Consider the following 25213-nt stretch of genomic DNA (forward strand, 5'->3'; position numbering starts at 1 on the left):
AACAAAACAAAACAAAACAAAACCAAAATAAGCCAGGCCCAGTGGCGGGCTCCTCTCATCCCAGCTACTCAGGCAGCTGAGGCATTGAGAATCACTTGAACCTGGAATGCCGCGGTTGCAGTGACCTGAGATTGCGCCACTGCCCTCCAGCCTGAGCAACAGAGTAAGACTTTGCCTCAAAAAAAAATTAAATTAAATTAAAAAACGGTGAAATTCTCAAAGCAGTGAAAAATTATAAACGTGAATATAAAATATGTGTCCAAGTCAGTATGGGAAAAACTTGTTAAGCATTAAAAACAAACAAACAAAAAAAAGTAGTGGCCGGGCAGGGTGGTTCATGCCTGTAATCCCAGTACTTTGGGTGGCCGAGGTAGGTGGATTGCTTGAGCTCAGAAGTTAAAGACCAGCCTGGGCAACATGGTGAAAACCCGTTTCTACCACAAATATAAAAATCAGCTGGGTGTGTTGGTGCACGTCTGTGGTCCTAGCTACTCAGGAAGCTGAGGTGGGAGGATTGCTGGAGCCCAGGAAGTTGAAGCTGCAGTGAGCCGTGATCGCACCACTACACGCCAGCTTGGATGACAGAGCAAGACCCCTGTCTGGAAGAAAAAAAAAAAAAAAAAGCTCTGGGCAGAGTCTGATGCCTGTAATCCCAGCACTTTGGGAGGCCAAGGTGGGCAGATAACCTGAGGTTGGGAGTTCAAGACCAGCCTGACCAACATGGAGAAACCCAGTCTCTACTAAAAATACAAAATTAGCCAGCTGTGGTGGCACATGCCTGTAATCCCAGCTACTCGGGAGGCTGAGGCAGGAGAATTGCTTGAACCCAGGAGGCGGAGGTTGTGGTGAGCCGAGATCATGCCATTGCACTCCAGCCTGAGCAACAAGAACAAAACTGCATCTCAAAAAAAAAAAAAAAAAAAAAAAAGCAATACACACTGGAAAATACCATTAGATTCAACTATATAAATACATACATGTATTTCCCCAACAGCACGCCTCCAGCACAATAGATATTTCCATCATATGTGGAATCTAGAGTTAATCTGAATTCAGTAAGTTAAAAAGAAAGAGTTCTTAAATCAGTAAGAAAAAACTGAAAATCTCAACAGAAAAATGGATAACATATCAGTTCTTGAAGTGGTCTGGTGACCTATGGAGGTTTCCAAGAACTCTTTTTTTTTTTTTTTTTGAGACGGAGTCTCGCTCTTTTCGCCGGGGCTGGAGTGCAGTGGACAGATCTCAGCTCACTGCAAGCTCCGCCTCCCGGGTTCCCGCATTCTCCTGCCTCAGCCTCCGGAGTAGCTGGGACTACAGGCGCCCGCCACCTCGCCCGGCTAGATTTTTGTATTTTTTTTTGGTAGAGACGGGGTTTCACCGTGTTAGCCAGGATGGTCTCGATTTCCTGACCTCGTGATCCGCCCGTCTCGGCCTCCCAAAGTGTTGGGATTACAGGCTTGAGCCACCGCGCCCGGCCTCCAAGAACTCTTTCAAAGGTTCTGTGATTATTTTCATAATAACAGTACCTTTTTTTTTTTTTTTTTTTTGAGAAACAGAAACAGAATCAATTTTTTTGAGAAACAGACAGCCTTGCTCTGTCACCCAGGCTGGAGTGCAGTGGCGCGATAGCTCACTACAGCCTCCGCTTCCCAAGTTCAAGCCATTCTCCTGCCTCAGCCTCCCAAGTAGCTGGGATTACAGGCGCATGGCACCATACCTGGCTAATTTTTGTATTTTTAGTAGAGATGGGGGGTTTCACCAAGTTGGCTAGGCTGGTTTCGAACTCCTGACCTCAAGTGATCCGTCTGCCTCAGCCTCCCAAAGTGTTGGGATTACTTACAAGTGTGAGTCACTGCTACTGGCCAATGCTAAGATTTTGTTTGCCTTTTCCAGTATGTTGACATTTGTGCTGATAATGCAAAAGCAACAGTGGCCCTTAACATGAATCAAGAAAGTGGCACTAAACTGTGCTAGTAGTCATGTTCTTCACCACCACGTCGTTTTCACTTAAGAAAGTCCTCTTCAGCCAGGTGCAGTGGCTCACGCCTGTAATCCCAGCACTTTGGGAGGCCGAGGCGGGCAGATCACAAGGTCCGGAGATAGAGACCATCCTGGCTAACACGGTGAAACCCCGTCTCTACTAAAAATACAAAAAAAATTAGCTGGGCATAGTGGCGGGCGCCTGTAGTCCCAGCTACTCAGGAGGCTGAGGCAGGAGAATGGCCTGAACCTGGGAGGCAGAGCTTGCAGTGAGCCGAGATCGCACCACTGCACTCCAGCCTGGGCAACAGAGTGAGACTCTCTCAAAAAAAAAAAAAAAAAAAAAAAAGTCCCCTTCATCTGTAAAATGGGTAAATGAAAAGATAACAGAAAGAATGTCCTTGTTGAAGCAGTAAAATATGAATTTTATTGTATTTGAGCTCACGTCCTTTTTTTAATAGACATATCTTCTAGAGCAGTTTTAGGTTCACAGACAAATTGAGCATAAAGCACAGATACTTCCCGTATCTCCCTGCCCCCACGTATGTATAGCTTCCCCCACTACCCTCCACCCAGCAGCAAGATTATATATGATTTGTTACAATCAATGAATTTACATTGACACATCATTATTGACCAAGTCCATGGTTTAAATTAGGCTTTACTCTTGGTGTGTATTCTATGGTTTTGGACAACTGTGCATGACATGTATCCACCGTTATAGTGTCATACAGAAGAGTTTCACTGTGCTGAGAATCCCCTGTGCTCCACTTGTCCCTCCTCCCTCTTTCCCCTGTGGCAATCACTGATCTTTTTACTATTGCCATACTTTGACTTTTTCCAGCAGGTCTTATTGTTGGGATCATAGAGTATTTAGGTTGGCTTCTTCATTTTTTTTTTTTTTTTTTTTTTTTTTTTTTTTAGAGACAGTGTCTCTCACTTTTTTGCCCAGGCTAGACTCCTTGGGACTATACAGGTGCATGCTACTGTGACTGGCTTCAAACTGGCTTATTTAACTGTCATATGCATTTTAGGTTCCTCCGTGACTTTTCATGGCTTGATAGCTCATTTCATTTTTGCACTGAATAATATTCCATTCTCTGGACATACCAGTTTGTTTATCCATTCACCTACTGAAGGCTATCTTAGTTGCTTCCACGTTTGGCAAGTATGAATAAAGCTGTTATAGATCATCTGTGTGCAGGTTTTATTATTTATTTATTTATTTATTTATTTATTTATTTATTTATTTATTTATTTTTGTGAGACAAGAGTCTCGCTCTGTCGCCCAGGCTGGAGTGCAGTGGTGTGATCTCGCCTCACTACAAGCTCCGTGTCCCAGCTTCACACCATTCTCCTGCCTCAGCCTCCCAGGTAGCTGGGACTACAGGCACCCGCCACCACGCCCAGCTAATTTATTGTATTTTTAGTAGAGACAGGGTTTCACAGGATTTTAGCCAGGATGGTCTCAATCTCCTGACCTTGTGATCCACCCGCCTCGGCCTCCCAAAGTGCTGGGATCACAGGAGTGAGCCACTGCACCCGGTCATCTATGTGCCAGGTTTTTGTGTGAATGTGTTTTCATCTCATTCGGGTAAATACCAAGGGAGTGTAATTAATGGATAGCATGGTAAGAGTGTGTTTAGGGCTGGGCATGGTGGCTCACGCCTGGTATTACAGTGCTTTGGGAGGCAGAGGCGGGAGGATCACTTGAGACCAGGAGTTTGAGACCAGCCTGGACAACATATTGAGACTTCTGTCTCTACGAAAAATAAAAAAATTAGCTGGGTGGGGTGGTGTACACCTGTGGTCCCAGCTACTTGGGAGGCTGAGGTGGGAGGATCCCTTGAGCTTGCAAGGTCAAGGCTGCAATAAGCCTTGATCACACCACTGCACTCCAGCCTGGATGACAGAGCATTACTTTGTCTCAAAAAAAAAGGTTTACTTTTGTGAGAAACCACCAAACTGTCTTCCAAAGTAGCCATACCATTTTGCATTCCCACCAGCAGTGAATGACATGAATGAATGAATGGTTTAATTTGCAATTCCCTAATGACATATGATGTTGAGCATCTTTTTATACACTCACTTTCTATCTATATATCTTCTTTAGTGGGATGTCTGTTCTTATCTTTTGTCCATTTTTTAATTGCGTTGTTCATCTTCTTCTTGTAATTTAATTTTTTTTTTTGAGACAGTCTTTCTCTGTCACCCAGGCTGGAGTGCAGTGGTGCACTCCACTCTCTGCAACCTCTGCCTCCTGGGTTCAATCGATTCTCCTGCTTCAGTTCCTGGAGTAGCTGGGATTACAGGTGTGCACAACCACACCCAGCTAATTTTTGTATATTCAGTAGAGACGGGGTTTCACCATGTTGGCCAGGCTGGTCTCGAATTCCTGACCTCAAATGATACACCCGCCTTGGCCTCCCAAAGTGCTGAGATTACAGGCATGAGCCACCATAGCCAGTTTTTGTTTTGTTTTGAGGCAGAGTCTCGCCCAGGCAGGCTGGAGTACAGTGGCACGATCTCCACTCACTGCAACCTCCACCTCCTGGTTGAAGCCATTCTCCAGCCTCAGCCTCTCAAATAGCTGGGATTACAGGCATGTGCCACCAGGTCTAGCTACTTTTTGCATTTTTAGTAGAGACAGGGTTTCACCAAGTTGGCCAGGATGGTCTCGAACGCCTGACCTCAAATAATCCACCCACCTCAGTCTCCCAAAGTGCTGGGATTACAGGTGTGAGTCACTGTGCCCAGTCAGTAATTCTTTGTATTTTTTGGGTAATAGTCCCTTATCAGATGTCTTTAATTTTTTTAATTTTTTAATTATTTTTATGTTTTTTTTGTGTGTGTGTGACGAAGTCTCCCTCTGTCACCCAGGATGGAGTATAGTGGCACAGTCTCAGGTCACTGCAACCTCTGCCTCCCAGGTTCCGGGTTCAAGTGATTTTCCCGCCTCAGCCTCCCAAGTAGCTGGGATTACAGGCATCTACCACCATGCCTGGTTAATTTTTGTATTTTTAGTAGAGATGGGGTTTCACCATGTTGGCCAGGCTGGTCTTGAACTCTTGACCTCAGGTGATCTGCCTGCCTCGGCCTCCCGAAGTGCTGAGATTACAGGTGTGAGCCTCCACACCCAGCCAAAATATAGTACATGTTTAGTAAATTACTGTTGAATGGAAAACTGAATGGGTGTTCTGAGTGAGGAGAAAGTCTAACCATGGGAATATGGAGAGAGGTGGGTTGAGTCCCTGACAGTAACCTTCATTCCAGCACCAGCTGGTCAGGCCCCTCTGAGACCCATGTGATTTCCAAATAGGATCAAGCAACCCCTTCTGAGCCTGAGATTGACCTGGAGGCTCTCATGGATCTATCCACAGAGGAGCAGAAGACTCAGCTGGAGGTAGGATGGGGGCTAGAAGCTGGCCTTGGGTCAGAGGGAACGCAGACTCCCAGGTTCTGCCTCCTTTGGTGGAGTGGAGAGAACCAACCCAGAGGGGAGAATTCATGGCAGATTGGTGGGGACTTCTGGGAAAGTGCTGTGACTTGGGGCCCTCTCTGTGTTCTCCCCTATCTAGGCCATTCTTGGGAGCTGCCCTCGCCCCACAGAGGTAAGGGACGTTCTGCTGGTCTGGGGTAAGAGGAGGCCCAATGTGGGAGGCAACTAATGAAGAGGAGTATTTGAAGGGAAGGCTTGCCTGTGGGTCTTCTCCTTCTCTGGGGAGTTAGGGGTAGGGGAAGATTAGGGAGGGCAGGGTGAGGGGTGAACTGTGACCCCAAGCCTTGGTCTCACTCCTGTTTCTCCCTCAGGCTTTTATCTCTGAGCTGCTCAGTCAACTCAAGAAACTCCAGAGACTCAGCCGGCCTCAGAAATAAGCCTGAAAGACCATCTTTAGCAGCCTCAGCACTGCCAGGCCTGCCCTGAAACTCCAGATCCTGGCTAAGAGGGAAATAGCTCCTTGGGACACAAACCAGAAATGTGAACAAGGAGGGACATTTGCATGCTCCTACTGTCTGTGCGGTCACAACTAGTTTCTGTCAGCTGGGCTCTCTGGGAGAGAGCTGGCTGTTGTCTAATGCCTTCCTTGGCAGCCAAGTGGATAAAACCTTTAGGAGCCCCAGCTCAATGGAGTGTGGAACATGTCTGTGCTGAGGGACAGGGGAGGGAGAGGATGAAGTGATACACAGGAAGGCCACGACCTAAGTCACTAGGCTGTGCCCACACACCCCGTCCGTCCGTCCGTCCGTCCGTCCATCCATCCATCCATCCATCCAAAGTACTCGAGAATTCAAAGACGAGGGTCACGGCTCCACTTCAGAGAGATCACAATCTAGCAAGGCCAAGGGGCCAAGCAGACATTATCTGCCTAAGGTACACAGCCTCCTGGCATAATCAACAAGAGGGACGCCAATGGCAAACACTAGTTTCAAATCCTAGAGAGGAAGTAACAGGAAAAACCTAGCTGGATCCGAGAGCCTCAGAAAAGGCTCCTCCAACCACAAATGATGTAGGAGGTAGACCTCAGCCCCAGGGCTCCTTAGTGAGTTGGTTCCAGCCAGGGGCAGGAAGAGAAATAGCAGAGGCATGTAAAGGGTACATGCCGAGAGGTCAGGGGTCCGGTTAGGGCGCATCACTGGAAGAGAGATACTGAGACTGAATGGCAGGCAGGTTGGTACAGGAGCCCTAGGAGGTGGGGTCCTTTGCCAGTATGGCAGGAAGCAGGGTGTGTGTGCATTGTTCCAGCATGCATTGTGTGAGTAGTGGAGAGGCTGAGAAATCCAAGATGGTGGGGCCTGGTGGCTAAATGGGGCTGCCCAGAGCTGGAGCACAGTTCAGTTGAATGAATGCGCATGTTTACTTCGTGTGACGCCACCAGGATGGGTAGGGTTGCTCCTGCCTGGAGAAGTTCATAGGATGGCTCAACCTTTTCCCCCATTCCCCACAACTGTGCTTACAGCCTGCTCTGTTCCTGCCACCGCTCACAGGGCCCAGGCTCACAGGGTTGTAGAAATGAGATGCTAGGCCCAATGAATCAACATACTTTATTAGATCCACTAAGTGCCAAGGGAGGGCCCTGTGCCCCAGAGCCAGGTTACAGGGCTCACCCGTAGATTCAGTCTGGTCTGTCCCCATCATGCCTCTCACTTCCAGTCTGGGCTTCTGATAGGAGGGCCCCGACTTCTTCCCTCGGCCCTCCCAGTCATCTTCTCGAATAGAGAATCTTTCCTCATTCCAGGGACACCGAAGCTCAGGAAGGGGCCTATCCATCATCAGTAGAGCCAGACAAGCTCTCCCATCAGACGTCCTGTGGCTGGGCCCAGAAATGGGTGCCACTGCCTGTGGGACTGCCTTTCCGGGAGAACCAGGGTGTCCTCAGTGCTCTCGGCCTGCACGTGGAGGGGAGTAGGCAGATGTCTGGTGCTCTTTAAGCTCAAAGGCATCATGGCCCTCTCTGTGGAACAAAGGGATACAAGTCAGGGATCCAGGCAGCCCTTGAGCCCTCCCACAGAACATTCCACCTGCACCCACCGGAAGCAGCGGGCACAGAAGAGGTCGCCGTCGCAGCCAGCGCAGCGTAGGGTGGCATCCTCATTGCAGATGCAGCACCAGGGGAGCTCCTCTTCCTCAGCCTCAGGCCTGGGGTCCACATCCTGGGCCTTCAGGGACCGGAAAGGAATAGAGGAAGTAAGGTACCCAGTGGGGTGTGGGAACCACTGCAGGAGCAGTCAGCCAGGCAGGAAGCAAGGCTGTGGGCGGCCTGGGGGTCTGCACCTGGGGCTTTTCTCACCTCAGGCTCTGGCCTTCGGGGTTGGGTCCGGGGTCGAGAAGCCTGCTCTGCAGGGATGTTAAAGCCACTTGCCTCATCCAGGGCAGCTTCTTCAGTGAGCTGCAGACAGGGTGAAAAGGTACCACTGCCTGCTCCAGGCCCAGGCCCTCCATCTCCCACTATTTCTGTGTGCTGTGGACTTAGCTTCTCAAACTCATCTTTTTCTTTACTTGTGGCTTGTGGCTGCTGATACCCTATCTCCAGGGACCAGTGGGCGGGTCTGGGTCACAGGGACAGTGGGGGCCCAGTGAGAACTCCCAATGAGGCTCCCACACCCCACTGAGTACCTTACTTCCTCTATTCCTCTCTTGTCCCTGAAAGAGCTTCACAGTTACTGTCCAACCACAGTGGAGGTGGGGCAATGAGACAGAGATGGGACAAGGGGTGGCAGGTGAGTAAGCCAGGCCCACCTGCTGCAGGACTCTCTGGATGGCTGTCTCCTCATCCTCGTCGTCATCACTGTCTGGGAGGCGATAGTCCTGGAGGGTCACTTGAAGAGGGAGACGGGAACAGGGGAAGGGGGGAGTGAGGGTGAGAGATTTCACATGAGTGGCTGCCCTCCTGCCTCCCAGAACTGGTTCGGTTCCCAGGGGCACTTATTTCAGAGCTGAGAAGCCTCTTCAGCTACCCTGATCAGACCTGTCCCTGCCTGCCCCAGCCCTGCCATCACTGAAGCAGGCCTGAGGGCTAGGTTGGAGGCAGGAGTGGAAACCTCAGCCCCTTAATGGACTGAAGGTCCCCTGCCCTCATGGCTGCCCCTGACTCCTCCTCACCCACTGCTTTGCTCTACCACCTTCCTTGTGGCTCTGGGCTGGGCTCAGCAGATCTCTGGGCACAAAGACCCCCAGCACCTGACTCAGCCCTGCCAGGGAGGCCTTGATCAAGGGACACCAGTGAGCAGCTGCTCTCCAGCCTCACCTCTCTCGGGGTCCTGTCCCCGCAGTATGGCCAGTCGCTTGGCCAGGGCCAGAATCCGTTCCTGCCTCGTGTTCTCCTCCCGCAACTCAAGTGCTGCCTCAGCCAGCAGTCTGCTCTTCTCCTCCTCCAAGGACCAGCTGGCCTGCTTCTTGGAATTAGTGCTCCCTGGGCCACCCTGGTTGAGGTCATTCTGGAGAGAGGCAGCTGGAAGGGGTAATGCCATCAGAGAGGCGGAGACATCCCAAGATCTCTCCTTAGAAGCCAGCGAGCCCATTTCTCAACACTTTCTTTCTCTTAAATAATTTTCTTTCTTTTTTTTTGAGACGGAGTCTCGCTCTGTCACCGAGGCTGGAATGCAGTGGTGCGATCTCAGCTCACTGCAACCTCCGCCTCCTGGATTCAAGCAATTCTCCTGCCTCAGCCTCCTGAGTAGCTGGGATTATAGGCACGTGCCCCCATGCCCGGCTAATTTTTGTAATTTTAGTAAAGACAAGGTTTCAACATGTTGGTCTCCAACTCCTGACCTTGTGATCCACCCGCCTCGGCCTCCCAAAGTGCTGGGATTACAGGCGTGAGTCATCACGCCTGGCCTTTCTCAACCCTTTCTAATCACAGATCATCAGCTTTTTGCTCAGCACTAGCGCCTATGGTTTCTATTACAAATAAAATCAGTATTCCTCCATTTTCCCAATTGTAAAAAACCAGTAATCTCAGCCATGTCTTTTCCAACCACATCCATCCGCATCTACCTGATATTTTAACATTCTGTCCTGAGGGTGGGTGTCCTATGGTTTGAGAATCACTGCCCTAAAGGAACAAGACATGATGAGGCCAAGGTTCAGTCAGTCTCTTTGCCTTTTAGGGCAGGAATTAGCATTTCCTGGGATCAGCACAGAGAGGGCAATGAAGCCAAGAGCTTGTATATCACTGAGCAGGAAGAATTTTACCAGATTAGGTGTGGCTCTGACACAGTCACCTTCAGTTTAGTGTTTCAGAGAAAGAGGTTTAAAATCACAGCTCAAGTTTAAGTCTCATCTCTGCAGCTTAATGTCTGTGTGACCTTGCTCAAGTTCCTCAAGCTCATCAGGCCTGTTTCCTCATTTATAAAAAAGAATAGTATATACCTTGTAAGATTTTTTTGTTTTTAAACAGGGTCTTGCTATGTTGCCCTGGCAAGTCTTAAACTTCTGGGTTCAAGCTATCCTCCTTCCTGCCTCTGCCTCCTTAAGTGTTTAGGATTACAGGCATGAGCCACCACACCTGGCCTCCTAAGATTATTGAGGCTATTCAATGAGATTGTGCCTCTAAAGCAGGATTTCTCAATCTTAGTTCTCTTGACACTCTGGACTGGGTAATTCTTCATTGTGATGTGCTGTCCTGTGACACAGTAGATTTAGTAGCATCCCTGGCTTCTATCCTCTAGGTGCCAGTAATATCCTGAGTTGTGACAACCAAAAAGTCTCTAAACGTTGCCACAAGTAGCCTGGGGGGCAAAATCATCCTTTGTTGAAAAACACTGCTCTGAAGCCTTCAAACAGCACTGTCCAACAGAATGTTCTATGATGATGGAAACATTCCACATCATGTTCTATATCTGTGCTGCCCAAGATGGCAGCCATGAAGCCCATGTGGCTACTGAGCATTGAGATGTGGCTGGTGCTACTAAATAGCCTCTTCCTCCTTATCTACATCATGATTGCAGAGAATATTCACTGAGTACTCACTATGAGTCAGATACCATCCCAAGCACTTATTGGATTATCTCATTTACTTCTTGTGATTTCCCTGAGGTAGGTTTTTCCATACATATCTTCATTTTACACATGAGGAAAGTGAGACTTAGGTCAAGTAACTTGTCCAGCATCACACAGCTAATACGTGGTAGAACTGGGAGTCACTGTCTGATTCTAAAGCCCGTGCACTTAAACACTAGACTTACACTGGCTCCCTTTGGAGTAAGCACTCAACGAATGGTAACTCTCATAATGTTGATCACTCTCTGATTTACATTCATCTCCCAGAGGGCAGACAGCAGAGCCTCTCCAGTCTGGGGAAAGAGGTGGGGCAGATTCCTAGGGAGCCAAGTGGAGGGGTTACCTGGGCCTCCTCCTTTCCAGCTTTCGATAGCCACCTCAGCTGCCAGCTGCGTTAGCAGATCCTGTGTCTGCTGGGCTTGGGTCCTGTTGTCTGGTGTGTGATGTGCCTGCCCAGATGAGGAAACCTCAGTGGAGAGCAGGGGTAGCCCAGAAGCAGTCTAGGTCAGGGATGGATGCTAAAGTTCTCAAAGCCCAGGGAAAGGAGAAGGATCCACGGCCCACATAATCAGGCAGGTCTGGCAGTCCCCAACTGGACTGAGGGGCCACTTTTTCCTGCCCTACCCAATTGTGATGTTTGTCCCTGGTCCCCGGGTCTGGTAGCAGGCCTGAGGATCAGGAGGTAGGGGTGGGAGGCTTTGCCAACTCCTGCAAAGTACATAAAATACAAACGTTGGTGCAAAAGTAACTGAGGTTTTTGCCATTAAAAGTCATGACAAAAACGGCAATTACTTTTGTACCACCCCAATACCTGTGTCTGGGCGTCTGCTGGGTCCTCCCCTAGCACTCCCGCTTCTCTCCTAAGCCATAACACTCACCGGCTGGGGGGTTTGAGAAGGTAGAACTCTGCCCTGCAACGCTGCAAGTCGTGCCTCCATTTCCCGGGTGGAAGGGATGGAACCCTGACGTTCACCCTTTAGCGCAGCCAGTCGTGCCTCTATCTCTTCCTGTGAGGGGACTAACTCTGCAATTGGCACGGAGGGAGCCTTGTAAGGGCCAGAGGCATCTCAGTCCCAGAAGCCCTGGACTGTGTCCTCTAGGCAACCCCATCTGCCCCCACTCACTGGGCTTGTTCTCCTGGCGGAGTCGTGCTAGGCGCTCAGCAATCATCTGGTCTTGTCGGGTCAGTCCCTGGCTCTGGGAAGTGCTGGGCTTCTGCTTGGCTTCCAAGGCTGCCACACGCCTGGCAGGATATGAGATAGAGGCTCTTGAAGAAGGCAGAAGAGAAGAGTGAAGGCACCCACTCACTGTTTCCCATTCAAATCGAATCATTTCTGGGCACCTAGGGAGGCCTCCAGTGGGCAATCTGCTGTGCCCCTCACTCATGCCACCCTGCAGCCCAACCTGGCTGACCAGCCAGAGTGTCCAGCTGAAAGGACAAGCTATACCGAGTGCCTGTCCTGGAGAGAGGGCTGAAGAGCTGCTTTACAGGCCCAAGAGGGCAGTCAGGAGCTGGAGAGGAGAGCATTCTCCTGATTCTGTGCTCATTTCATCTAGAAGATTCGGGGAGGGTCTTTCCCTATGGCTCCCTTAGCCTTTCCCCAACCCTCTTTGTCTTTTTCTCTTCAGCACTTACTTCTTATAGTTCTGAGGTGGTGACCACTTGGAGGCATTGGCAGAAGATCCTCTACAGAGAAGAAATCTAGTGTTATAAGTCCTGCCATCCCACCAGGTAGTGCCCCCCACTCCAAACACTTCCTCGGCTGACTCTTGCCACAGAGTACAAAGCTGTGAGGGCTGGCCAGATGCCCACTGCCATACTTGACTGAACTTTCACCCATGCCTGCCTCTCACCTGGTCAGGACCTCGTGGCATTGCTTGCAGACTTTCTGTTGGGTGTTCCCAGTCCGAGGCACTGCTGCACTGAAGCTTAGGCAGCCTGAACAGAAGGCCCTGCCACAATTCTTACAGCCATACTACAAGAAACATGAAACAGGAGATCCACCTCTCACCTGCCCCTGCAGGCTGCTCCCAGGGACTCTCCAAGCACACACACAGAGAAGTCACTGAAGTTATGGCCAGCTGCCGGGAGGAGGAAGAGGAGTGGGACCCCTAAGGCCTAGGGGTGGAGAGTAAAGCAATTCCTCGGTTTCCAGCATCTTATTCAAGCCAAATGAAGGTTTATACAAAATTCCCATGCTTTCTACCCTGTGTTCAATTCCCTGACCCAGGGGTGTAGAAGACAGATAGATAAAACCCAGTATTTCAGGCCACTGACTCTTCCACAAAGGAGAATCAGAGACAGGGCAGAGCCCATGCCTCCTCTGCTCTTGCACAGATGGAGGGAGGCTTGGCTCAGGATGGACTAACAATAGCCTCCATTTATTAAGCACTTACTATGTACCAGGCACTAAACCCAGTACTTAACATTCATCATGTGATTTATTCCTCACAATTTACACACATTATTTTACTTAATCTTGATGCCAACCATAATTATCCTTGTTTCGAGAGGGACAGAGAGGTTACATAACTTATCCAAACCAAGGTCACCCCCTCAGTAAGACAGCAGAGCTCAGACTTGAACCCTGACTCCAAAATCCTGGTTGGTAAACGCTGGTGGAGAGTAAAGCAATTCCTCGATTTCCAGCATCTTATTCAAGCCAAATGAAGGTTTATTTGGCTTCCTATGTGATACTAATTTACTCCTTCTGGTTCCCATCATCTCTTGGTCAGAATCCCTAGCCACAGCTGAGGCAGAGGGAGCCTGCAGTTTACCAGAGGAATCTGGCAGGTCTGTGATAAAGACAGGACAGCTACTCTTCACCATGGGGCCCCTGAATCAGGAAGAAGTGTGGTAACCGAACTCGAGCGTCCTGGAGAAGGGCGGGCTGCGGGATGGGGAAGGTTCAGAGCAGACAGAGTAACGGGCTTGGTGTGATGGACACCGCGCTTCGGAGGAGCAGGGTGGAGAGAAAAAAACCGCCAGATGCTACACTGGGCCGACAAAAAAGAGTAGCGTTGCAAAAATGACGGCAGCGCACTTTAGTTTATAGGGAACTCTCAACCTAAAGGACTTCAGTGGACCCTCACATAAACTCCGAAAGCGAGGGAATGTTAGTCCCATTTTACAGAAATGGAAACTGAGGATCAATGACTTCATCAAAACTACACAGCTGGAAAGAGGCCGTAAGACCAAGTTTTGGACGTTAAGTCCCGCGCTTTTCCCTCCTCTCCTCCCTGGCCCTGCAGCTTTCGGGGAGGGAAGACTCGCCTCCTTCTTGAAGAGGGTGAACTTGACAGCGCAGCCGTAGCACCTACTCTCCATGGTGACTCTCAGCACCGCAGGATCTGCACAGTTGAGGTCACGCCGGCCAAGTCCTGGGCCCCTTGTACCCTCACCCCAGCTCCGCCCTTCCCTTCCCTGCCCTGCCACGCCCTTCCCCGCCCCACACGCCCACTGGCACTGTCCTGCCGCGACCTAGAGCGGGGAATCCGGACGCTCCCCTGCAGCCAGCCTACGGCAGTGGCGGCAACGGGGGCTGCTGGGAGTCGTAGTTCATTCACGACTGCCAGCCTCCCTCAGAGTCAGTCAAGCCTGACTCAGAACACAATTCCCAGAGGGCTAGGCGCCACTCGGAGTCGGCAGTCCCCGCGCGCGCTTAGACTCTTGGGAGTTGTAGTACGAATCCGTCAGGCCAGAACCATGGCAGTGACCAAGGAGCTCTTACAGATGGACCTGTACGAGCTGCTGGGCGTTGAGGAGAAGGCAGCGGACAAAGAGGTGAGAATGGTGGCGAGGAAGGCTGATCCTGAGAGGTCTGGCGGCCCTTCCTGTCCTAGCGCCTCGGCCGCGGCTGGTATCCGCTCTCCAGGTTCATTCAGATCCTGGGCGGGGAGCGAGGGTCGGCCCTATGCCCTCCGCAGCGGGCTCCCAGACATTTCCTGGACGGTCCGAGGGCCTCAACAGGAAGCGGGGAACAGAGGGCTCTTCGCGTCGGGTGGCAGTGCTCTCCCTGTGGCCCCTGTCTGCTAGAGGCCGCGGGGTGAGGCTGCGAGGGAACGCTAGCCTCCTCTGCGCTTGCGCAGTCTCGGCCTCCGTTTCCGCTTCTGCCTTGGCTGTGACAAGAGGTGCCTCATTTCAGTCTCTTCTGCAGGCTGATTTAATTCCTCCACTTAGAGCCTAGGGCGAAAGAAAAGTCAGATCTCAAGGCCTCTTCACTCCCTTTTCATGCCCCCTTGCCAATGTGACCGATGACCCTGCTGTCTCTATTTTCTTTTCCACTCTAGCCCATTGACTCTTTTCAGGTAGCTGATGCCCTTCTCAGCATGTGCTCGTTAGTGGGCTAAAAACAGGAGGATCAGAAGGTTAAGGCAGACGGCCTAGAGTTCCATGCTACCTTAGGTGTTGATAAAAGATGCCAGGGAGTGAAACACTGATCAAGCTGGATTTAGGATTTCTGTTATCTCACCCTGGATCATGGTGGTAGTTTTAACAATATAGGAAGGAGAGGCGTTCATCAAATGAAAATTAGTGCCCAACTGAGCCGAGATCGCGCCACTGCACTCCATCCTGGGCGGCAGAGCAAGACTCTCAAAAAAGAAAAAAGAAAAGAAAGGAATAAAATTAGTGCCCATTAGGCTGGGCGCGGTGGCTCACACTTCTAATCCCCGCACTTTGGGAGGCCGAGGCGGGCGGATCACGAGGTCAGGAGTTCGAGACCAACCTGGCCAATATGGTGAAACCCCGTCTCTATTAAAAATACAAAAATTAGCCAGTCGTGGTGGCACGCACCAATAGCCTCAGCTACTCGGGAGGCTGAGGCAAGAGAATCGCTGGAACCCGGGAGGCGGAGGTTGCAGTGAGCCAAGATTGTGTCACTGCACTCCAGCCTGGGTGATAGAGCGAGACTCCGTCCCAAATTAAAAAAAAAAAAAAGGAAAAAAGTAAATTAGTGCCTACTATTGTCCCTGTACTTCTGGACTGCCCTGCTCATGGGGTGAGTGAGCTTTTGAGAAGAGGAAGCTCTGGGGCAGAAAATCAGGGAGACCCAGGGGGTCCCTGAGAGATGCTGTCAACCTGCACAGATCTGTCCCCTGCAGCCGCAGTTGAGATCAGAAGTGGCCACGGGATGTCTGTGAAGCATCAGAAGCATCTGCTCCACCTCTCTCATGTTTTAATATTTTAGGATTAATAATTCCTAACACCTGTATAATGCTTACTATGTCCTAGACAGTATTTTTTTTTCCTGGATTGTATTCTAAGTGCTCTACGTTTGCAAATTATTATTTTTTAAATTCTTTGTTTATTATTATTTTTTGAGATGGAGTCTCGCTCTGTCGCCCAGAGCTGGAGTGCAGTGGCGCGATCTCAGCTAATTGCAACTTCTGCCTCCCAGGTTCAAGTGATTCTCCTGCCTCAGCCTCCCGAGTAGCTGGGACCATAGGCGTGCACCACCATGCCCGGCTAATTTTTTTTTTTTTTTCTTCTGTGATCTTCCCACCTCGGCCTCCCAAAGTGCTGGGATTACAGGTGTGAGCCACCATGCCCTGCCTGCAAATTGTTTAATTAGTACTTTATTACTAGTGAGAAATTATTTGAGACATTTCACCCAAGATCCGAGTAGGAAATCTGGAGTTTTTTTTTTTTTTTTTTTTTTTTTTGAGATGGAGTCTCACTCTGTTGCCCAGGCTGGAGTGCAGTGGTGCAATCTTGGCTCACTGCAACCTCTGCCTCCCAGGTTCAAGGAATTCTCCTGCCTCAACCTCCTGAGCAGCTGGGATTACAGGCATGTGCCACCACGCCCAGCTAATTTTTGTGTTTTTATCAGAGACAGGGTTTCACCATGTTGGTCAGGCTGGTCTTGAACTCCTGACCTCAAGTGATCCACCAGCCTTGGCCTCCCAAAGTGCTGGGATTACAGGCGTGAGCTACCATGCCCAGCTGAAATCTAGAGTTTCTAACCCTGAACTTGAGAACTCCTGAGGAAGTCAGTTGGAAGCCATTCTCTATTAATTAGAGAAGTTACATAATCAGATTTTCTTTTTTTTTATTCTAGTTTTTGAGAAAAGATCTCTGTCTCATTCAGGCTAGAATGCAGTGGCATAATCCCAGCTCGCTGCAGCCTCGACTTCCTGGGCTCAAGTGAACCCACCTCAGCCTCCCATGTAGCTGGGACTGCAAGTGTGCATCATCATGCCTGGCTAATTTGTTTTGTGTGTTTTTTTTTTTTTCCCAGAGATGCGGTCCAGCTGTATTGCCCAGGCTGGTCTCAAACTCCTGGGCTCAAGTGATCCTCCTGCCTTGGTCTCCCAGAGTGCTGGGATTGCATGCGTGAGCCACTGTGCCCTGCCCATAATTGGATTTTAAAGAAAGTATTCAGCTGAATGTGATGGCTCACACCTGCAATTCCAGCACTTTGGGAGGCCAAGGTGGAAGGAATGCTTGAGGTCAGGAGTTTGAGACCAGCCTGGGAAACATAGTGAGACTCTGTCTCTCCATAGATACAAAAAAAAAAAAAAAAAAAAAAAAGCTAGGCAAGGTGTTACATGCCTGTAGTCCTTGCTACATGGAAGGCTGAGGTGGGAGGATCACTTGAGCCTGGGAAGTTGCAGTGAGCTATGATTTTGCCACTGCATTCCAGCCTGGTTGACAGGGTGAGACCCTGCCTCTCTTAAAAAAGAGAAGAGAAAAGAAAAGAAAAAAGGAAAGAAAAGAAAATTCAACTCTAGTGTGCATAATGAAAATGGGTGGGGGTGGGAGGAATGGAAGAGCTGCCACTAGGGGGTCAGGTGGGGCTGGTGTCTAGGCAAGAGACCAAGGTCTGAGCTGGGCAATAGTGACTGGGATCCAGTTCGAACTCAGATGAGATAAGTGATATGTGTGAAGCTTCTCTATAAAGCGTAACAGGTGCTGTTCCTGCCTTTTAGTAGGAGAGGCAAGATTCATGCATACAAGGGAGACATGGTAAGTTCCTTAAGAGGGGTACAAAGTGCTGTGGATGTTCAGTGTAGGCTGAGATTGCTTTTAGTTTGAGAGAAGGGATAAAGGAAGTAGAGAAGGTATTTGGGGCCTTGAAGAATGAGCAGAGTTTGGACACGTGGAGATGGAGGCAGGGCATTCTGAGAAAGCAAATGTATATACTAATACGTACAGTCTATTTTGGAGCATAAGTAGGTGGCACCCTCAAAGAGGCCTTACCTATTTTTCTTTTTCATAGCAGCCAGTTCTCCTTTCTAGCACTTATTTCCATTTGCACTTTGGATACACTGGCTAGCTTCATGGCAACAGACACTTTTTGGTAGAAAGCAAGAGAGACCTAGGCCCTGGTGTCCCCTCACCATGGTTTAATACCTGTCATAGCCAACCTAGGTTGCTGTCACGGGGCAACCTAGAGGATACACAAACATTTCAAGTGTATACAAGGAAGAACTCCTAAACTGCTTGTCCAAATAGCCTAGGAGTTCTCAATTTGGCCTCTACAGAAAGGCTCCAGGAACTGGGTGTAGGAACCTCTGAAAATCATGTGTGATATTTTGAGTCAGGGTCTCTCCCTGTTACCCATGCTGGAGTCAATGGCATGATTACTGCCCACTGCAAACTCCTTCTCCTGGCCTCAAGCAGTCCTCCCACCTCAGCCTCAAAAGTAGCTGGGACCACAGGTGTGCACTACCATGCCCGGCTAATTTTTGTATTTTTGTAGAGATGGGGTTCCACCATGTTGGCCAGGTTGGTCTTGAACTCCTGGGTTCAAGCAATCCTCCCACCTTGGCCTCCGAAAAGTGTTGGGATTATAGGCATGAGCTACCACACCCAGCCAGAGGAGGGAATTTTAATTCAAAAAAGGTTAAAGAAGCCCTGATGGAGGCCAAGCTCCCTGTGTTACTGATAGCGAAACTGCAGCTCAGAGAAGTTGGTTAGTGGCAGAACTGAGACTAGAACCCTGATGCCCTGATGCCCAGCTCAGGCCTCTGCTCCTTCTACTAAGGCTCCTGGCCCTGTCCAGCACGGTTCAGTGGTAGTGATGAGCACCACTACCAAATTTAACTTGTGTTCAGACTACTTCTCTGAATCCCTAATCCAGGTATCTATCTGCTTGTTTGATCCCTCCGTTTGGATGTTTCACAGCAGTCTAAATCTTACTACATCCAAAAATTGGCCAGGCGCAGTGGCTCATGTCTGTAATCCCAGCACTTTGGGAGGCCCAGGCAGGCAGATCACCTGAGGTCAGGAGTTTGAGAGCAGCCTGGCCAACAGGGTAAAATCCCATCTCTACTAAAAATACAAAAATTAGCCAGACGCAGTGGCACGTGCCTGTAGTCCCAGCTACTGGGAGGCTGAGGCAGGAGAATCGCCTGAACCTGGGAGGCAGATGTTGCAGTGAGCTGAGATTAAGTCACTGCACTCCAGCCTGGGTGACAGAGCTAGAATCTGTCTCAAAAAAAAAAAAAAAAAAAAAAAAATTGAACTCTTTCAATTCTCTCTCCAAACCTGCTCCTTCCTTGGATTTCCCTATCTTATGGCACCACCATCCATCTATTCAAGCTAGGAACCTGGAGTCATTCTCAGTACCTCCCTGTCCTCTCACGCATGCCATCTAGAACATCACCGGGTCCTGATGAGTCAGGCTCCCAAATAATCCTCAAACCTGTTCACCCTCTCTATCTCCACCACCACCACTCCAGCCCAGGCCCTCATCCACTCAGCTGAATGTTTCGAGGAGCCTGCCAACTTGTTTCTGCTTTCAGCCTATTCCATTCTGACCTATTGGGCCCCTCCGATTCTCCTCACAGAAAATGGAATGATCTTACTACTCCCTGAAAACCCTATTTAGCACTTTTAATAAAATACTCAATAGAATTTCTTACCCCATTCATACATTTTCCTCTGCCAGGAATACCTTCGTCCCCTTCTGCTAATCTGAGTTGCTTTTACTTGTCCTTCAGAACTCAGTTGAAATGGCATTCTCAGAGAAGCCTTGCCTATATTCTCTTTCATAGCAGCTGGTTTTTCTTTTTTCTAGCACTTATTTCAGTTTGCATTTATGTATTTATTTGTGTGATTATTTGTCTCATACCTTAATGCCCTCTGCACTCCTGCTTCTGAGGACCAGATCTGATTCAGGCTCTTCCGTAGCAGCCCCTTCCCTGGTGACTGGCACATAGTAGGTTCTCAATAAGTATTTGTTGAATGAACGAAGTAGTAGCTAAAGAGACCACTGCAACAACTTTACTTGAGAATCAGGAGACCAAGGGCAGTCACTGCCCCTCTCAGGGCCTGACTTTCCCCAAATGTAAAATGAAGGAGTAGGGCAAACTACAGTTTGAGGGGGCAAATGACCCATGACCTTTTTTTTTTGAGACAGAGTCTCGCTGTCACCCAGCTGGAGTGTGGTGGTGTAATCTTGGCTCACTGCAACCTCTGCCTCCCGGGTTCAAGCAATTCTCTGCTTCAGTCTCCGGAGTAGCTGAGATTACAGGCACCCGCCACCACGCCCGGCTAATTTTTGTATTTTTAGTAGAGATGGGGTTTCACCATCTTGGCTTAGCTGATCTTGAACTCCTGACCTCGTGATCCGCCTGCCTCGGCCTCCCAAAGTGCTAGGATTACAGGCGTGAGCCACCACACTCAGCCAACTTTTTTTTTTAATGGCTTATGTGCTAAGAATGGGTTTTACATGTTTAAATGATTGTAGGAAAAAAACACAGCTCGACAACCAAAAAACAAACAACTCAGTTAAAAAATGGCCAAGCCAGGAGTTTGAAGTTACAGTAAACTCTGATCATGCCACTGTGCTCCAGCCTGGGTGACAGAGTGAAACTCTGTCTGTAAAAAAATTTAAAAAAAGGAGGGTGGGGGGGGGCAAAGAACCTCAATAGACATTTCTCCAAAGAAGATAATACAAATGGCCAATAAGCACATGAAAAGATGCTCAAATTCACTAGTCATTAGGTAAATGCAGATCAAAACCATTTTGAGTCCGGGCACGGTGGCTCACACCTGTAATCCCAGCACTTTGGGAGGCAGAGGCAGGTGGATCACCTGAGGTCAGGAGTTCAAGACCAGCCTGGCCAAAATGGTGAAACCCCATCTCTACTAAAAACACAAAAATTAGCCAGGCGTAGTGGCAGGCGCCTGTAGTCTCATCTACTCGAGGAGGCAGGAGAATCGCTTGAACCTGGGAGGCAGAGGTTGCAGTGAGCAGAGATCGTGCCACTGCACTCCAGCCTGGGCAGCAGAGCAAGACTCCGTTTCAAAAAACAAACAAACAATGTTGTGATACCACTTCACACCCATTAAGATAGCTATTATGAAGACAAAAAAAAAAAAAAAGGCAAAAAAAAAACCCCTGGTGTGATGGCTTATGGAGAGGCTAAGGTGGGAGGATTGCTTGAGCCCAGGAGTTCCAGGCTACAGTGCGCTATGATTGTGCCATTGCCCTCCAGCCTGCGTGACAGAGCGAGACCTTGTCTCTAAAAATAAAAAGTAAAAAGAGAGAGAGAGAAATAAATGTTAGTGAGGATGTAGAGAAATTGGAGCCCTGTGCATTGCTGTGGTGCAGATACTGTTAAGATGGTATGATGATTCCTCAAAAAATTAAACATAGCATTACCATATGACTCAACAATTATCATATGATTCATATGGTAATTAAATATAGAAGTAATATGATCCAGTAACAGAAACAAACACAAAACAACAAAGGAGAATATACAGCAAAGACCTTATGTAGCTCCCTAAAATTTTTACTCTCTGGCCCTTTACAGAAAAATCTGCTCATCCCTGTTCAAGTTAGGGACAAGTTCCACTCTGCTTTTCTGTACACGGAAGGAGCCTTTCTGCAAATGTTCTTCCCTCATATCACAACAAACCTAGCAGGCCAGAAGTGGGCTAAACACCACCTTTCATGGGGATTTAACAATCAGCCATTCTCCTTGTTCCCCATCCAGCCCTAGAGGAGACAGGCAGGGCATGGTGTGGGTTTTTTTTTGTGGGAAAGCCTTAAGTTGAGGACCAGGGTTTCGGGTGGAAGTGCTCCTGGGGAGAGGATCCGTCTCCTGCTAGAGCCTGAAGCAGCGAGCGCCAAATTCTTACACACACACTCACAAGACGGGGCACCACGCTGCCAGAATGAAGGGTTAAGTCGTGAGTTCACGCTGTTTGCAAACCTTCAAGAGAGATTCCAAAGTAATCTCAGGAATTACCTGGGTGACTGCAGTGGCCTTCGAATCCTTTTCCTATTTCTGTTCTTGATCCTCTTGATCCTCTTCACACAGCAGCCAGAGTGAGCCTTTAGAATGTGAATCAGATTTTGTCACCTCTGGTCACAACTCCCAGTGGCTTCTCACCAGTCCTAGAATGAAATCGGAAGTCCTTCCCCTGGCCCACGTGGCCCTTATTGCCTGTCCTGCATGTTCCCTGCCACCACTCTCCCCTTTGCTCAGTGTGCTCCAGCCGCATCGGTCCTCCTGATATTTCCTACAACATTGTGATAAACAATATATTTAACACACATTTTACTACTTACCATTTTCATCCTTTTTGATTATAGGATTCAGTGGCATTAAGTACATTTACATTGTTGTGCAGCCATCACCACCATCCATCTCTAGAACTTTTCCATCACTTCAAACTGAAACTCTGTACTCAACAAACAGTGATTCCCCGTTCCCTCCTCCCCCCAGCTACTGTGAACCACTCTTCTACTTTCTTTCTCTATATGAATTTGACTATTCTATGAACCTCATGTAAGTGGAACCATGCAATATTTGTCCTTTTGTGTAGGCTTATTTCGCTTAATTAACATCATGCTTTCAAGGTTCAGCCATGTTGTAGCATGTGTCAGAGCTTCCTTCCTTTCTGAGGTTGAATAATATTCCATTTTATGTATATACCACATTGCGTTTATCCATTCATCTATCAATGAATATTTTGGTTGTTTCCAGCTTTTGACTATTGTGAATAATGCTAGTATGAATGTGGGTTAGAAATCTGTTTGAGCCAGGTGCCGTGGCTTACACCTGTAATCCCAGCACTTTGGGAGGCCAAGGCTGGTGGACTGCCTGAAGTCAGGAGTTCAAGACCAGCCTGGCCAATATGGTGAAACCCTGACTCTACTGAAAATAGAAAAACTAGCCAGGCATGGTGGTGGGTGCCTATAATCCCAGCTACCCAGGGGGGCTGAGGCAGGAGAATCGCTTGAACCCAGGAGGTGGAGGTTGCAGTGAGCCGAGATCGTGCTACTGCCCTCCAGCCTGGGCAACAGAGCGAGACTCTATCTCAAAAAAAAAAAAAAAAGAAAAGAAATCAGCTGGGCGCTGTGGCTCACACCTGTAATCCCAGCACTTTGGGAGGCTGAGGCAGGTGCATCATCTAAGGTCAGGAGTTCAAGACCAACTTGGCCAACATAGTGAAACCTCAGCTCTACTAAAAATAGAAAAATTAGCTGGGCATGGTGGCAGGCACCTGTAATCCCAGCTACTTAGGGAGGCTGAGGCAGCAGAATCACTTGAACCCAGAGGCGGAGGTTGCAATGAGCCAAGATTGTGCCATTGCACTCCAGCCTGGGCAACAAGAGCGAAAGTCTGTCTCAAGAAAAGAAAAGAAAAGAAATCTGTTTGGGTTCCTACTTTATGAATTTTTTGTGGTTGTTGAAACAGGGTCTTGCTCTGTTGCCCAGGCTGGAGTGAAATTGCACGATCACAGCTCACTACAGCCTCAACCTCCTGGGCCCAAGCCATCCTCCCACTTCAGTCTCCTGAGTAGCTAGAACTACAGGCATGTACCACCATGCCCAGCTGATTTTTAAATTTTTTGTAGAGATGGGGTTTTGCTATGTTGCCCAGGCTGGTCTCAAACTCCTGACCTGAAGTTATCCTTCTGCTTTGGCTTCCCAAAGTGCTGGGATTACAGGCATGAACTACGATCCCTGGCAGAGTCCCTACTCTAATTTCTTGTGCTAGTGCGGTGGTTAATGCCTGTAATCCCAGCACTTTGGGAGACTGGGGCAGGATTGCTTGAGCCTAGGAGCTTGAGATCAGCCTGAGCAACATGGCAAAACCTTGTCTCTACAAAAAAGACAAGAAGAAATTAGCTCATTGTGGTGGCACACTTCTGTAGTCCCAGCTACTCTACTTGGGAGGCTGAGGTGGGAGCATTGCTTTAGCCCAGGAGGTCAAGGCTATAGTGAATTGAACCACTCCACTCCAGCCTTGGTGACAGAGCAAGATTGGGTCACAAAAACAAAACAGTTCTTTTGAGTGTATACCCAGAAGGAGAACTGCTAGATCATATGGTAATTCTATGTTTAATGTTTAAGCCGGTAAAAATACCGGCTTCCACAATGGCTGTGCCATTTAACCTTCCCACCAGCAATGCACAGGAGTTCCATTTTCTCCACATCCTTCAACACTTAATTTTCTGTTTTCTTTGGATAATAACCATCCTAGTAAGTGTGAAGTGGGCCTCCTGTGATTTTTTCCAGCACAGCTAACACATTCCTGATTTTCAGGGCCTTTATACATGCTAATCCTTCTGCTAGAACATTCTTTCTCTGGGCAGTTGTCTATCTCCCACACCTAATTCAGATTTCCATTCAAATATCATCTGCTTAGAGAGGCTCTTCCTGACCACCTATTTAAATGAGCTACCCCCACACCCTTATCTGCTGTATATTTCGAAGTAGATCTCACTACTACACATTATATAGTACATGCCCATTTGCTTACCATTGCTCTCCCCATTAGAATGTAAAAAATCCAGGAAGGAAAGGACTTCCTCTGTTTTGTTTACTACAGTGCCTCCTCCAGCACCTAGAACAATGCCTCGCCCTTGGTAGATGCTCAATAAATCTTTGTTGAATGATTGATGAACATGCACTCTTATTTTCTTGGGCAGTAATATTTTATGACGAAGTGAAGTTATTAGACTGAGAGTAAATATATTTACAAGCTTTTGGTTTATAATGCAGAATTGCATTTCAGAAAGGTCATACTGACTTATACTCTCACCCGGCAGATAGGAAGTCGCCCATCTCTCCACTTGCAACCCTGACTCTAGAAAGCAGCATGCCGTGTGCTTGGTGCCTTGCCCAGAGCAGGCACACACTGAACCTATTTTATTTTATTTTATTTTATTTTAGACAGAGTCTCGCTCTGTTGCCCAGGCTGGAGTGCAGTGGTATGATCTTGGCTCACTGCAACCTCTGCCTCTCGGGTTCAAGTGATTCTCCTGCCTCAGCCTCCCAAGTAGCTGGGACTACAGGCGCCCACCACCACGCCCGGCTAATTTTTGTATTTTTAGTAGAGACGGGGTGTCACCATGTTGGCCAGGCTGGTCTTGAACTCCTGACCTTGTGATCTGCCTGCCTCGGCCTCCCAAAGTGCTGGGAGCCATCATGCCCACCCCACACTGAACATTTATTAAATCAAACTTGATAGTGTTCTGCCTGGTTCTTTTTCATTTCCCTTCCTTTTCTCCATGAGTGTTTTAGAGGAGGGTTGAAACATTTCCCTTAAACAACATTTTTATTAAGTGCCTGTTGTGTGTCAAACTCTGAGCTCGGTGCTAAGGATACAAATGTGAAGAGAAGCGGTTTTAGGGCCCCCACATCTTGTCTGTTTCCATCTTCTCTGTCTCTTGTTCCTGGGGCCCATCATTTTGGTTTTTTTGTTTGTTTGTTTGTTTTTGTTTTTTTTTGAGACAGAGTCTCGCTCTGTCGCCCCAGCTGGAGT

General features: G+C 48.6%; 3 protein-coding genes across 4 annotated transcripts in view; 2 read left to right on the forward strand and 1 right to left on the reverse strand.

Annotated features, from left to right (window-relative positions):
* The window catches only part of PPP1R14D (protein phosphatase 1 regulatory inhibitor subunit 14D), a 23587-nt gene extending 17488 nt beyond the window's left edge, over positions 1-6099 (forward strand). The window contains exons 2-5 of one of the 2 annotated variants that reach the window (XM_023189366.1): positions 4175-4292; positions 5300-5383; positions 5559-5591; positions 5791-5905. In XM_023189366.1, the coding sequence (XP_023045134.1) occupies positions 4175-4292; positions 5300-5383; positions 5559-5591; positions 5791-5905 (350 nt within the window). Of the gene's footprint in view, positions 1-4174; positions 4293-5299; positions 5384-5558; positions 5592-5790 lie in introns of both variants that reach the window. The other variant, XM_023189367.1, reaches the window with a different exon arrangement.
* A 905-nt stretch (positions 6100-7004) lies between these two features.
* ZFYVE19 (zinc finger FYVE-type containing 19) lies at positions 7005-14555 on the reverse strand. The gene is made up of 11 exons (XM_023189368.2): positions 13755-14555; positions 12335-12456; positions 12117-12167; positions 11605-11723; positions 11359-11504; positions 10824-10929; positions 8727-8930; positions 8219-8298; positions 7770-7868; positions 7511-7638; positions 7005-7433 (listed from the first exon to the last, which is right to left on the reverse strand). The coding sequence occupies exons 1-11, from the start codon at positions 13806-13808 to the stop codon at positions 7355-7357; spliced, it is 1188 nt and encodes a 395-aa protein (XP_023045136.1). The 5' UTR covers positions 13809-14555; the 3' UTR covers positions 7005-7354.
* The window catches only part of DNAJC17 (DnaJ heat shock protein family (Hsp40) member C17), a 49456-nt gene continuing 38363 nt past the window's right edge, over positions 14121-25213 (forward strand). The window contains exon 1 of the mRNA XM_023189369.2: positions 14121-14264. Within this exon, the coding sequence (XP_023045137.1) occupies positions 14187-14264 (78 nt within the window). The 5' untranslated portion in view covers positions 14121-14186. The remainder of the gene's footprint in view (positions 14265-25213) is intronic.

Source organism: Piliocolobus tephrosceles, chromosome 6, assembly GCF_002776525.5.
Source record: "Piliocolobus tephrosceles isolate RC106 chromosome 6, ASM277652v3, whole genome shotgun sequence".
NCBI lineage: Eukaryota > Metazoa > Chordata > Mammalia > Primates > Cercopithecidae > Piliocolobus > Piliocolobus tephrosceles.